This window comes from Numida meleagris, chromosome 5 (genome assembly GCF_002078875.1).
Source record: "Numida meleagris isolate 19003 breed g44 Domestic line chromosome 5, NumMel1.0, whole genome shotgun sequence".
NCBI classification, from domain to species: Eukaryota; Metazoa; Chordata; class Aves; order Galliformes; family Numididae; genus Numida; species Numida meleagris.
The window spans coordinates 52,198,830-52,213,495 of NC_034413.1; the positions used below are offsets into that span (position 1 = coordinate 52,198,830).

Consider the following 14,666-nt stretch of genomic DNA (forward strand, 5'->3'; position numbering starts at 1 on the left):
TTTTTTTCTGCTGCAAAATATTCTCTTTTTCTTTGGACTCTGTGGTAGAATGTTAGGGCGTCTTTGAATGGAATTATATTAGATTAAGAGTCTGTTTATAAGCTGGTTTATCTGGGAAGACATGCTTATTTGCTTGTAAGCAAATGGAATTATTTGGAATGGTATTGTAACTTTTTGCATTTCTCTTCTAGGCCTTTATCAGACGCTGTTTAGCATACCGAAAAGAGGATAGATTTGATGTCCATCAACTGGCTAATGATCCTTACCTTCTCCCTCACATGAGGAGATCAAATTCTTCAGGAAACTTGCATATGACTGGGCTAGCAGCATCCCCTACACCACCTACTTCAAGCATAATTTCATACTGAAATTTCTCCAACTGAAGAATGGCATGATATCTTTGCATAATTTCCAGATGCAGACTTGAGCTTGCGAACATTTGAGTGTTTCTACGCAGGACAAGTTTGATAACTGTGTTTTCAGGCTGAAGTCCTCCTACATAGTGTCGTTTGTATGATTGGAATGGGTCATGGACTGTGAATCAATATGCCCTTCAGAGAACAACCATTAAATGTTGAAGGATGACACTGCCTGTTGCACACTAACAGGTATACTGTGTTTAAGACTGAAGAAAAGGTTTTTAGTTTTTTCTGGGGAACATTGTAAATAATCTTTTTAATACTTAAAGTACATTTGGTTGATACTGGAAAGTTCTAACATGAAGGGTAGTTTTTCATTATTTAAAATTTTTGAAAAAGGTAGTGAGCAAATTTGAAAACAGGAAAAATTCCGTCTGGTTAATAAACTAAATGAACTGCCGTGTTTCCAAGACATTGATCTTCTGAAACCAAAGTAAGAAGTGCAAGACAGTCAAAGCTATGTTCTACATCAGATTCCTCGATAAAATTATAGTATTTTATTTGGCACCTCAGGCTTATACCTCCAAACATGTGGTGTTCTTTCACAGAATTTAGGTTGATAGGGAATTCCTGGTACTTATTTCTCAAATAGGTTGCTAATTTTGAAATAAGCTTAATTTTCTAAATATACTGTACTTGCTGTGGTATTGAAACTTGTGAAAATTTCCAGGCCTCTGATAAAAGCAAACAACAGTAAAAAACCAAATGCAAACAGGTCACGTATGATATTCTATGCAGGAATAATGATAAATTCCCTTCTAGCTCTATTGTAAATTGTTGTACAGATGTCACATTTTCAGTTAAATTTCAGCAACTTATTCCTGTACAAATGTTTAAAGTATGGCTTTTTCTAATTGGATATTGTATTTTTTTTAAGTCTCCCTCAAGGCGCTTTTAATTGCTGCTAAACAATGTTGCTTTTATTTCAGCAAAAGAATCAGATGACCTCCTTAAGGTGCAAGTCAACTGTAAGTTATAGAGAGACTGAGTAGGTAACTCGTTAACAATCAAGGCATGTAAAACCAAACTGTGTTGGCTGTATACAGTACAGATCCGTAAGTCAGTTTATTGCGCTCTCAACCTGTAGAGTGCATCAGTACTAGATGTAGAAGTTGCTCATGGCTATTCTCTATTTCTGGAAGTTCCTATCAACAAGGAAATGTTTCTTGTGGCTTGTACAGATACTTCAAAATGTGAAACATTTTCTAACTGCCTTGTATGGTAGAAACTTACTTTTCAAAACAATGTATCTCTCTCCAGCTCACTATTCTTTTTACTGTCCCATTCTGGATGCTGAATACTATCTGTAATTTTGTCCATGTTTCAGAAAAAGGAGGCTGTTATTACCACAGGTTTTCATTTAGTATTGTACAGTTAAACTGTTGCTCTTGTTTCTGATGTTGCAAGCCATTTTGTTTTCATTGTATATAAAGAAACATTAACTGTCTCTTTAAGATGCTGCTGAAATTGTAGAGAATGTAGCCAAAACAGTAATAAACAATGACAGTTGAAATTTCAAGTTTTTCATTGTATGTTTTTGCATTCTAACAAAGGATAAATCAGCTTTGCTTGTCACTGAGCTACATTTACCTATTAAAGCAAGTTCACTTCAATGACAAAAGTAATAGAATAATTCATTCAAGCAACGTTAGGGCTGAAAGGGGAAACTTCCATGAAACTTCAAGCGTCTATCATGACGGAGTAACCTAAGCATTATTTCATTGAGTAGGCCTCACAGAAACAGTTCCAGTTAGTTCAATAGGTTTCTCTAGAATTTTTTAGCCATAAAATCAGATTTGGTGACATTTTCTGCATTTACGTTACGCCAGAGTACTGGGACTGCATCCTTTTCACCATCTGCCAGTGTGAGACCAAGGTGTGGGGTTCAAGGACTGTGCCATGGCTGCACACTCACATTAGATTTCATTATATCCCATTCTGTGTCTTGGAAGTTAAAGATGACTATTTTGCCTAGGGAAAAGATGTAAGATTGCGTTAAATGTTTTTGTGTATCTAGAATGTGTTGTGGTAACCTCTAGTACACTGAAGCTTAGCAGTATGTGAGAGAACTGTTTAAATAACCAAAAATTGTATAGCTACCTAATGATAAGGGGGGTTATGCGTTGTACTAATCACACACAGACTTACTTTCCTTGTTGTTAGAATCTGGGAATATCGGTTGTTGTGGCTGAATACATGACAGTTAACTCCACCTTGGCAGATGCTTGTTTCTGAAATGTAAACACTTGTTTTTAATGCATTTCCATGTAGAAGCATGTGAAGAGTCACTGTCTCATCTTTCAACCTGAAGTTGCAAGATCTTAACGCAAACACAAGCTGTGTGTACTGGAGGTAAGCATCTTATGGTACTGTCAGTAAAAGTTTTGTATCCCCACGTGGATTCATTCTGTGGTCGCAGCACGTCCAAGATAGTGTCTGGTGGCTGATGCTCAGCAATTTGTGCTTGGAAGGACCCTTGAGACTGAATCCAGAAGCCTGAATTACCGCAGCTTGTCAAGAAATGCTGATCACTTCTAGGTAATTCGTACATCCATTGCTTAGACTGTGTTTCGTGCACATTTTACTAGATTCATCACACTGTCATCCATTGCTGTATTTCCCAAGTTTTCTGCTGATTTAGCAGCAGGTAGACTAAAGGAATGAAGTTAAACTTCTTCAATTCTTAATGAACCTTGCAAGAGAAAATCTTGTTTTACGCTCGTAAATACTTTTGAATTTCTACATGTACTGAAAGATGCTAGAATTCTACATTACTGTATGATACAAACACCTATGTGTGAATTAGAAGCAACTCTAAGATAAGTTCTTCATTTTTAACTGTGATTATAGTGCCTTTGCAGCCACAGTTAACGATGGTTGGCTTATTCCTTTAAAACAACCATGTTTTGGCACTCTTTTATTTGTTTGTACTAAAGTTGTTAAATCTGTGGAGCATTTTTCACCCTTAACTTGGTTTGTGCTGGTTGATAGATAGAGATTCTGAGAGACTAGTTAACGCCGATTTTCTGGCGAGTGCTTTGAACACTAGCAAGAAGATGGGAAGAGCATTGTGTTGCTGGCCAGCTGCCCAAGTGCTACTGACCGCACACACCGCAGCTATGAGCAAACTGCTGCATAATTAGAGAAGCTTTCAAAAGCCCACAAAGCCGCCAGCCCTCTTGGTATGCGAGTCACGGGTGTGTGAGGCGCAGCACCGCTGTCTGCGTCCCACAGCTCGCTGGGGTGCTGGGCATCGCTGGGACGCTGCACCTCTGCTGGGGACCTGAGCGGGTGACTGGATAGGGTGTGTGAAAAACAGGGAAGGGAAAATACGCCTTAAGTCTTAAGGCAGCCTCGGGTTCCTGCTTCTGCTTCACTGTCTTCCTGATCATGGGGAAGTGCAGACCCAAGGCAGGTTTGTAACCAACCCACGTTGATGCCACCTGGGCTTACGTCTCCTCTCTCTCCTGCCCAAAAAACACCAGCTGGGATGTACAGTATGAGTCACTGCTGTGCTGTGAGCTGTTAGCTGCCCTGGGTAGGGTGGTGAGGACAGACCTGTGTGTGTCCTCAGGCTGTGTGGTCACCAGGAAGGTTAGCAGCCCAGGGACAGTGTCCCTGGGACATTTCAAAGGCGCTCCTGGAACCTGCTAGGCTACTCCAAAAGCGGGAGATTTCAGTGGGAAGGTCATGGGGAGGCCTGGGCAGGGCATCAGGGGCAAAGGTAGGCCCAAATTTGAGGCCAGAGGCAGGAGAGGCTCCAGATTTCTATGTCTGAAACCCTTCAAGCGGAGTGACTGGTTTCACAAACCAGTGGTGTCCTGTGGCACAGCGCTGCGGTCCTGCTCTCTGTGTGCCTGCCAGGCCACCGTGTCTGCTGGGTTGTAAATAGCCCTCCTGAGGGTTGGAGCTAGCTGTAGAGACGGCAGTGCTGTGTTGGTAGGGAAGGCAAGACTGCAAACAGCCCATAGGCATTGCTAGTGCCCTACTGAGCAGCCTAGCTGTGCTGCCTCCCTGTGACTATGGACTGACGGAGGGAGCCCAACTCAGCAGCCGGGCTGGGTGCACGCACCTGCTGCCAGGAGGTGCCAGCGCCGTGGGCTGAGTGGGGCTCTGCTCGGAGAGCTCTGCGGTATGCCCCGACAAAGCAAAGCTGTCCTCCTGCTTCCTACAGATGGCTGTCAGTGGAGGCTGCCTTACCGACCCAAGCAGAGTACTCCAGTTCTTCTTAACAGCAGAAGGCTTCTTTATGTACTAGGCGAGTTATTTCCTGTCCTACGTGCTATGCTGTGAGGATCGGTTCCCTGCCACCCCGCTGGTGTGTATGCAGCTGAGCAGGTTTCTCTCTCTTGGTTTCCTTTCATCCTGGTTTGTATGTGAGGCTGTAAAGCCAACATTAGTTTATTACTAGATTTGTCTCCTTGAAAGGACAGGTTTCGGCATAAAGCCGCACAGGGACGTGAGGTGACTGTGGGCCAGGCCAGGTGCCGTGGGTTGGGCATGCCTGGCCTACAGGGTTCGAAGAAGTAAAATGCCTCCGGTGCTGCCACACCTCACCTCATCTGCCCTCAGGCTGAGTGTGACAGAGGCACAGGGCCTGCCAAGTGGTCGCACACGTGGGGCTGGCTTAGTGGGAAGGTATGGCATCCTGTGTTCTCCTGCATTAGGTTGTCCCTCTCAACAGCTACATGAGGAGTTACTGGGCTGCTTTGTATTTTTGCATAATGGAGGACTTTCTTACTGGCAAAAATAACCTTCCTACTTTGCAGAAATGGTTCTTTTCAGGCTCACAGCTGTGGCTCAGCGGCAGCTGGCAGAGCTCTCTCCACTAATTTGAGCGCTGGAATACCTTCCCTGTGCGCCTTTCTATTGAACAGCCAGGTAGGTCACACATTAATTGGTAAGCTACACGTGAGCACTTGTCCATAATGAATTTAGAGCATCTTATTCCATTTGTTCAATGGCGATTCACATTCATTTATGTGATATTATTAAATCCTCGTGTTGCTTGTAGGGTTACATGAGGCTATACCAAATGCTGAGGCTGATTTCATAAATTGCCTTCTTTCAGCTGTCACAAGTCAGGACATTTTTATTACTGAACCTAAGATGGTTTTATTACTCAGCCTTTATGACTGAGCCTAAAGACATTCCAGTCTAACAAATTAGCATATCATGAAGGGTATTGTCACATCATGCAATTAGCAGAACCCAACTACACAAAATAGAGGAGTTATTCCTCTTTCATCCTTTATTTTCTGTCCCAATTCCTGGATTTTTAGTGAAATTCATCCATTTCCCTTTATGTTAACATCTTCACTTACAGGCAAAGTAAACACACCCATGTACGATCAGCAAGTTAAACAAAACCTGTTCTTAATGGTGAGAAGCATAATGAAAGTTGTTTTCTCCTTAGCTGAGGCCACTGTGAGGAATTCGGCTGAATTAATTACACTGATGGTTTTTCTATTTTGGGGCGTGCTCTGATGTCCTCTGTTAACATCAGGCAGCGCTGTGAAGGCCCCTGTACTTTTGCAAATGATGATTTAGGTTGCAGGGATTGTGCTAGTTTTGTTCCGGGGAGCAGTACAGACAGGGCAGAGAGAAAAGCCAATCTAAGCCATTCCTACCTGGAGTCGGGAAGCAGCGGCTGTGGCGCAGAGCTTAGGCATGGCGATCATCAGATCCCCTGCTGCAGTCAGCTCTGCTCACTCCTTTGGGATGTCGCACCAGGGCCTCCTTCCCTCTGGCAGGCAGAGGATTTAGGTGTCACTTACGCTGCTTTTCCTAAACAGTGGCATGCTGTGTCAGTATTTACTAGGATTTGACTGAACTTGGCTATCTATTGATTCAACAGTACTAAGAGTACGCTGTTTCTCTTACAGCTTGTGTAAAGCAGGGAGGAATGTCTGGAGCAAAAGGTGGAGAGGAATGTTCTGGTTCGTGCAATGCCTCCGGCTGGAGCCGCGGTTTGTAAGTAAGGATCGGGACGCCAGGATGGACGCGTGGCTGCTGTGGGGGCTTCGCAGCAGCATTTTAAAGTGCTTGATACTGAACTGCAACCATTCTGAATTTTGTCTCCTCAGTTTTGGTGTTAAGCTGTAGCCTATTATTAAAAAAAAAATTGGGAATTTAAGTGTTCGTTTACCGTAACAATGACTCTGTAAAACTCATTGATGAATGCCAAATAGTTTGAAGCAAGATTCAGAGAATATATTTGCAGTTGAAAATGGCTGGCAGTGTTGTACCTCAGCTCTTCTCTCTGCACGGGGCTTGGTTATCACTGCCGACTGCTGTTCCCGTGGTTCAAAACAGCACAGTCGCAGCTCAGAGGCCTTTGGAGCATCACATTATCACCTTTGTGTCACGCATCCCCGTGTGATGGTCACTGTTTATGGTTTCCCACACGGTATTCGTAGAATATTGTGGATATGAAAGTTTACTGAGGACAGGAGATGATAGTTGTAAATGAATTTCCAATGAGGTGAAAGACATAGTGATAGCTTGTACTGTATATGATATGCAAAAGAGTTTTCCACTTAAAAAATTATAATGTATACCAGTTATTAATCTTGATAGCATGTCTGATGTGTTCTGAGGCAATGAAATACCCTTTCACCCCTACAAATTTGGTTAAATTTTTGACCCAAGACAAATACTTAATGTGCAGATTATCTGAGTGCTGCACTGAGGTCGATTCCACGAGGTTCTGTTGGTACAGCAGAAGCGTCTGTCTTCAGAATTAGAAGAGTACCGTTTTGCACTCACTTGTGCACCCTTAGGGAAAACACTATTGTACAGCTGCTGGCCCGAGTGGTGAGGGCGTGGGGGCTGTGAAGCCTGTGGTCTTTTTGTGCTCTGCGGTGAGGTGACCGCAGCCGGAGCTGTGTGGGTGCGTGGGTGGGTGGGCATGGGGAGTGGGGACAGCCTTCTGGGGCCGGGAAGGCATTGCTCGCACGGCGGCCGTAGGCGGCAGCCTCCGATGCCTGTGCTGCACGGACAGCTTGTCAGTGAGTTTCTCCTGTGGTCGCTTGCTCGCTTCCCTCTGCAGTTGCGCAAAGAACTTCCTCCTCCAGTCTCGGTCCCCCAGCGCTGTATCCAGCTGAAGTGGAGAGGGGAAACTCAGACACAATGCAACAAAGCCACTGGAATTTGTTTGTCATAAACCCCGAGGGCATGTTCTCATTAGAACCACAAGTTGTACCCAGCATTAGGCTCTTTCATGTTTGCATGGCTTCCCTCTGAACTGCAGAGATTGGAGCCTGCTGTTTGCGCTGTCTGTAGGTCCCCGCTTGGTTTGACAGGGAGGAAGCTCTTCAGTTGGAGCTGGGAACGAAGTGGCTTGCTCCCCACAGCAGCTATGGGTCCCGCCCGTGCAAGGCGGTGTGGCAGCTTCGGACACCGACCCAAACCAGCGGTGTCGTGGGGAACGCGGGGAGCAGGGACAGAGCGCTCTCGGCCGGCAGCAGCAGCAGTGGTGTGCAGCAGCTGTAGGGGATGCAGGCGCCTCACATGGCCGCCCTGACAGGATTCTGTGCGGCACACAAATACCTGACCGCGCCGGTGCTTTGCCAGCACATGAGAGAGCTGCCACGCAGCCCGCAGTCGTCTGTGCTGTCTGCTGAGGGATTGCAAGGACCAGAACTTCTGGGAAGCAACAGAAGTCACAGCAGCCACCACGGTGATGCAGACACTTCCAGCATTTACACTCCATTTCTGCACCATTATCTAGAGAATAAGAGCTGCAAAAACACACCCTCTGCCTGAGTGCTCCCTTACTGCCCTAGTGCAGGAAGAAGCTGGTGTTCTAATTATCCCATATTCCCATGGGCACAGAAGTGATGACTCCTGTAGGTCCTGCAAGAACTCAAGCACCCAATCACTCCCTTTGCACGTGCCAGACTGTGCCCAAGCTGAGTTTTGAGGGTTCTCTCTCAATCAGCGGTATTATATGGAGTTAGATGAATTAATGGTATTTCTGAGTCAAATGAACCCCTCGATAAGGAATTAGCAAAGACTGATGCCACACTAGGCAGTGCGTTTGCACTCTTCGTGCTTTTAAAAATGGTGGTGATGTTTTGGAAATCTGTTTTTAGATGGAGCTTCTTGAAGCTGTGAATTTCTGACCAGTAGTGGAAGGGAAAAAGGAGTTAGCTTCTCTCTCTCTGCTGTCCTGCCCCATTCCCTCCTTTCAACATTGTGCAGAAATGCTTGCTTCAGCTCGAACTGATGGAGTTCTCCATTACTGTATTGGACAGGTGAGGTACACGTGGTCTAAGGGCTGCCTCTGAGTGAGAGGAGAGCTGATGCTGGGGGCATTTTCTGCAGGGCCAGGGGAATGGCTCTGCTGTCTTTTTCAGCTATACCCCTGTGTGGAAGATCTAAATGCAGGGAGTGTATCCAGCACCATGCAGAAATGTACCAGCAACTGAACTGAGGCAAACAGATACGTACCTTGCCACATTTGTAGTGATGAACCAGTGAAAAAGTTGAAGTTAATCCCAAGAAGGGATTTATTGGGTCAAGAGCTCGACTAAGAGCAGGGAGAAATGACTTAAAGTCTTGTAAGCTCAGGCCAAATATTGTTGTCCCTCAGTACTTTGAGTTTAGAGATCTAGATAGATGGATATACACACATAAATGCATGCACACACGCACAGTGAAAACATCCTGCCTCTGTCTTGTTTAGGCGGGGCCCCACCACAGAGCCACCACAGCAAGCTGAGAAGTCAGCCAAGCAATCTGGATGCTCATTGCAGTGCAAATGCCAGAGATAAGGCACTGCTAAACAAAGTCTGCTACTTCTAAGAAAGCGGTGGAGCGTCAGCATCTTATTTATTTGTGACTCCAGCTGATAGACCCTTAAAGCTGTTGATCCTACAGGCGAGATAAATGTTAGATATGGAGAGTATTACAACGGTGGAAGCAGCACTTGCTCCTGTGAATGCTTATGATCTATGTTTAGAATTCAAATCCAAGCATAATTAAACAGTGCTAATGAGACAGGGGGACTTATCTTCATTTGGTGTATAATTGGTATCACTGATTTCCTCATTCATTTTTTTCCTGGTTTTAAAGCCATCTTGTTCCAGCAAGATCTGGTGGTAAAAGTTACCCCGCAGTGATTGGCCCAGAGTGTAAATCCTTTTCAGGGCTGCGGGGGCAGCATCAGTAACTGGCAGCAAAGTTATGGCCCGCAGCCACACCGGGAGCTCCTAATGCAGCATACCTCTGAAGAAATGCCATTTCTTGTGGTGTTACAAAGATCGTGTTGGAGAGGAAAGGATAACCTCGTAGCTCTAGTGAGGCAGACAAAGCGTGAGAAGAGTACACAACTACCACTGTCAGCTGAAGTTTCAATCTCAGAATGCCCTCCAGCTCATCCAGAAATCTGGAGCTTGCTCAGGAGCTTTAAAAAGGGTAGGTATGACACTGAGGGGCACGGTGGTGCCGGGACGATGGCTGGACTAGATGATCTTGGTGGTATTTTCCAGCCTTAATGATTCCATAAACTACAGGTGCCACTTTGTGACTGTTTTACTGAAGACCCCTTTTGCTTCTCGCTGCATCTGTGATTTGCTTCAGGCTCCTTTTTACTAAGTCCTACTGCCTCAAGTGCACACCATTTTTTTGAGGGTTTAGTCTCTGTTTTACAGCTGTTGCTTCAAACTGCAGCAAAATCTGCTCTTTCCTGTGAGGTGGCACATTAATGACTACAGATCTGGACATTTCAGTGGCACCATGGCAGGGTGCTCATGCCCACCTACCGACGGGGTGAGCACCGCTCTCCTCGGCCTCCTGAGTGCTGCAGCCAGGGCCTTGCTCTCGGCAGCTGCTCACGGGATGGTGCTCGTTGCTCCAGCCCACCTCTCTGCGCAGTCACCGCTCACAGAGCACCCATCGCCTGCTGAGCCCAAGCAGCTCGAAGAGGAGCACTGCAGTGCCTGTGAGTGCTCTGCTGGGTGGGAGGAGGGGAGCGAGAGCGACCCATGAAACAGCAAATGTTTTTCGTCTTGCCCCAGTATTTCAGCACAGGCTTGTGTTTCGCTTTGCGTTGCCGAACCCAAGACTTTGCTTCGCCCTTTTTGAAAGGGGATTTGAGCACTTCCCTGTTAAGTTATTAGTTATGCTGATTAATCTGAGACATAGGAGTTATTACATGTATTAACCAGAAGGCCATCTGGCTTTCCTGTTCTTTAACAGATCTCTTTCAGCCTCTCGCTATAGATCACAAAAAAAAAAAAAAAAAAGAAATCCTCACTTTTATTTTTAGCAAGTCAGTGCTAGCTTTACAGAATGATGGTGCAAGGCACCATCCAGCAGTGACGTGGGCCTCCTTTGGGTGAGTAAGGAAAGAAAAAAAAATAGGGGTGGGAAATGCTATAGAAGTCAAGAATCTGAGATGCCCTCAGGCCTGAAATATTTCCTCTGTAGCACAGGATATAACAGCAGCCGTTGCTGCAGCAAGGCCTCCATAGCAGGGGCTGTTCGTGTTTGTACCGAGATGGTGCCCAGTGCCCAAGGCAGAGGCCTGCAGGCTGAGGAAGGGCATGGCGAGGACAGGACCCGGGGCTGAAGCAAGCAGTGCCTCCAGCTGGGGCATCCCTGGGGCAGCTGGGTAAGGACGTGCTGCTGTGCCTCCCTGTGAGCCGCGGACGGCAGTGCCCAAGAAGGATTTCAAAAATATTTGGCTCAGTACCTCAAGGTTCTAGCTGCTTCACCCCAAACCCATCAGAGTCTTCCTACTCCTTTATGATGTTTAGTTTCAGGCTAAAAATATTTAGAAGTATAATGCAATCCAGGAGAATGTTATTTTTATTCTTTTTTTTCTGCTGGGAATGAAAACGGTCAAGAAATCTGTTAGGAACAGTACGTTCTTTTTCACTGCTACACAAGTCGTGCCCAGAGAGCAAGTGTTTTTTTTTCCTTCCTCTGACCAGGTGTTGCTTGTAAGATGCACGAGAAATACGTTTCCAATAAAAAAACATAACCCTTAAACAAAAGGTAATTGTTTTACAAATTCAGCCACTTCCAGTGCCCAGCATGCTCTTTGGCAATACACAGGCTTCCAGTTGCTTTCTATTTTCTTAGCAGTTGCATTCCTGCAGGACTTTATCCAAGCACCGTTTGTATGTACAGAAACGTCTCCTAAAGTCTGAGGGCTGAGCCTTAGGAAGCTGCTGTCACTGCCTGGGCCCACATTTGTTCCGTTCCCGGGTTCGTGTGAACTCAAACCCACCTGAGGGCACGAACTGCGTTGGGAAATGACTTCTCATATCTTTTCTTACAATTGCAGCCTTGACATCACGGGTGATCAATCCTAACCGGTGCCTACTGACTGCTACCACTGAGCCACTGGCTGTAACATTTTCAACATTTTCTCCCAAATTCTAATGTTCCGTCAGTAAGTTGTGCTGCTTCTCCCTTAGCTTGATTTTTCCAGATCTTTTCTTTAAGCCATGCAACCAACACAAATCTCCAGGCCCATGCAGTGTGGGAGGTCTGAGGTCTTCTGTTTGTTTTTATGGAGGACTATTTTGAAGCTTCAGAAAAATGTAATTTCCGGAGAAATGAGCTTGGAGGATAATGCAGAGATGGTGGCAAGGTGGGCACTGCTGGCTCTTAGCTACTGACCCAACTGCGTGACACGGCACACGCGTACTGCAGTGAGAAGAAATTGAAGCTATTTCTAACACCAGGTGAGAATGCAGTGGAGTTTGTTGAAGATGTTTGGTTGTTTGTGGCTAACATTCATTTAGGAGCAGGACCTCTGGAATGAGCTGTTTCTTGCAGGCAGTGCTGTAGCACCCTCGCAGTACAACAGAAGGTCCAGAAGAGTCAACCCTGCGACCCCATAGATCTGCACTGCTTTTACTAATGACTATTACTGGAGGAAGGTCCTTTAATTAAGTGAAATCTTGATTTATCTTCTAGCATCTTCTTACCTTATTAGGGAGCCTGTGCCAAGTACAGGCTTTGCAGCTTGTGTTCACCTCTCGTTTTGTTTCTTATTCTCTGCTGGGCTTTCATAGCTCACCTAAGCTGCAAATTCCACGAACCAAGCATGTAAATTCGCAGCCACTTGCCTGCAAAGAGTAAACAACTCCCAGCCACAAGATCTGCTATTAAAGTGGGCTGTTTTGCTGGCAGAAGTGGCTTTCCCTGTTGCCATGGGTTGCCCAAGGTGAACCTGACCTCTGTGGTCTCTCTGAAGTTCTGTTGTGGGTGAGCTGAGCAACAGCTTTCAGAAAGGATTAGCTGAGCCTAACAAATACAGGAAACTGTGCTGAGAAAGTAGTACTACATTGCACAACTAAGGAGGAGACCTATCTTCTGATCCCATAGGATCAAAGGCTGAGAACTCAACTATTTGGTAGGGCTGTGCAAAGCTTGTAAGCACAGCACAATCACCTCTGCCGTCTTCTCTTAGGGCAAAATTCTGCCTTTGGAGGTGCAAGAGTGTGCAGCAGAGAAGGGGGTGCGTGGCTGGTGGGCAGAGACGGGGCTGCACTCTCCTGCTGGGAAGTGAGGAGAAGGAGCCTCTTTGAGGAGGAAGTACCAAACCCGTGAACCCCACTTAACCCTTCTCAGCTGGAGCAGGTCTCTGCATGCCTGTCCTGGCTGGGGCTGTGGCCTTTGAATGATGAGTCTTGATGCTGTCGCTCATGCCAAATATAACATGTCACAAAAACAGTACCTTGGTACTAATGTGCAACTGAAGTAATGTGCAAAGGATCTTCCTAAGAAGGACTCATCAGTCCCCAGAGCGAAATTCTGATTTGTTAGCTGCATACTGGCACCATAATGTATTCACAAGGCCTAAGGATTAACATGAGGTGAGGCTTCTGGAAAAGGGTGTGTGTTCCTTGCTAAACTTTCTAAATCCCTTAGCAGTCTGATGTCTAACAATATATCTGTGCTTTAATTTTCATGGCGCTTTAACTCTTCGGCTGGGGTAGGTGATGGGGCATGCAGAACTGATGAAGAATCACCTGAGCTGAATGCATTTTTGTCTGGGGGAGCCATTTTATGAGATTGTTCTTGCACCTCAATGAATTAAAAAACCCCACTGTGCAATGGTGAATATTGGCTCTCCCTTATGCGGCAGCTAAAACCCAGAGTTTCTACCACAGATGGTGTAGGCAAATCACATTAAGATTTTTTGCTTTTCAGTAGAGTGCCCAGCACAGCGCTGCACAAACACGTAGCAAATCCTTGGCACTGTCCCGAAGACTGCGCAGAAGAGGACTACAAAGCGTGAGTTACTTAAACACTGTTCACAAATATAGAAATATTTTGCAGTGTGATCTTTTTGCCTACACCCATTACAGGATTCCAGCCTAAAACAAGATGGATTCTAGGTGCCCAACCCCAATGATGAGCCAAAAGCTGAGCTTGATGCCAGGGAGGCCTCCGTGGCAGGGGAGGGACTGGGAGCACATCTGACTAGTACAGACAAAGCTTGCTATGTAGTTTTGGAAGCCAGCACAATCAAACATCGCTGATCCTTATCCTGCCCCCTTCAGCTTGATTCCTTAATCAGCACGCACTTACTTAAATCTTTGAGAGGCTGGAAATATTACCCAGAGCTCTCCCTCAGAGTTGTACTATATCTAAAACAAGTCCCTGCCTGTGAAGAGCTGTTTTCTTCAAAACAAACTTTGCCCCTGCCCTGCGGTTAGCTTGGAAAACTGGCAGCAAAACTCCACGTCTTTGAAATAGCTTAAGCCCAGCCCATTGCTGCCTTCGGTCAGTTGGTTTCAGTTACCTGTCTGTGATTCCTCAAGGTACTGTCTAGCATACAGCAGCCATCTGTCAACCATTTGAATACAGTTGCTGCTGGAGAAAAAAATAAAAAGAGTGAATATCATCATTGCAAAGCCCAGTCATGAATTCAGCAAGAAGGAACTATTGCATGCCATCTCGTGGCACCGCACTGCTATTTCCTGGAAACACAGTGGAGCTCCAGCTGTGTCAGGGAGGCTTAATGTTTGACGGGGTTGCTTAAGAAAAATGGCTGCCAGGGCCCTAGAAAGAGCCTATTGTACAGCGAGGCGAAAGCTATGAAGCATTTGTCATCGTTAACACTTTACCCATGTTTCTGCTCTGACTTTGTAGCCTCAGCAGCCATCTCCTGCCACTGCCGCAGACTCAAGCTGCAGAATGCAGCTCTTCAGTGTGCGCGCGTGGTTACTCAAGCAGAGCTGTAGGTATGCTCCTGCACTCGCAACAAGCATCCCAGCCACT

General features: G+C 45.8%; 1 protein-coding gene across 5 annotated transcripts in view; it reads left to right on the forward strand.

Annotated features, from left to right (window-relative positions):
- Positions 1-1,938, forward strand: part of TLK1 (tousled like kinase 1) — a 91,586-nt gene extending 89,648 nt beyond the window's left edge. For all 5 annotated transcript variants that reach the window (XM_021400019.1, XM_021400020.1, XM_021400016.1 and 2 more), the window contains one exon: positions 192-1,938. In XM_021400019.1, coding sequence (XP_021255694.1) covers positions 192-368 — 177 coding nt within the window. In that variant the 3' untranslated portion in view covers positions 369-1,938. The remainder of the gene's footprint in view (positions 1-191) is intronic.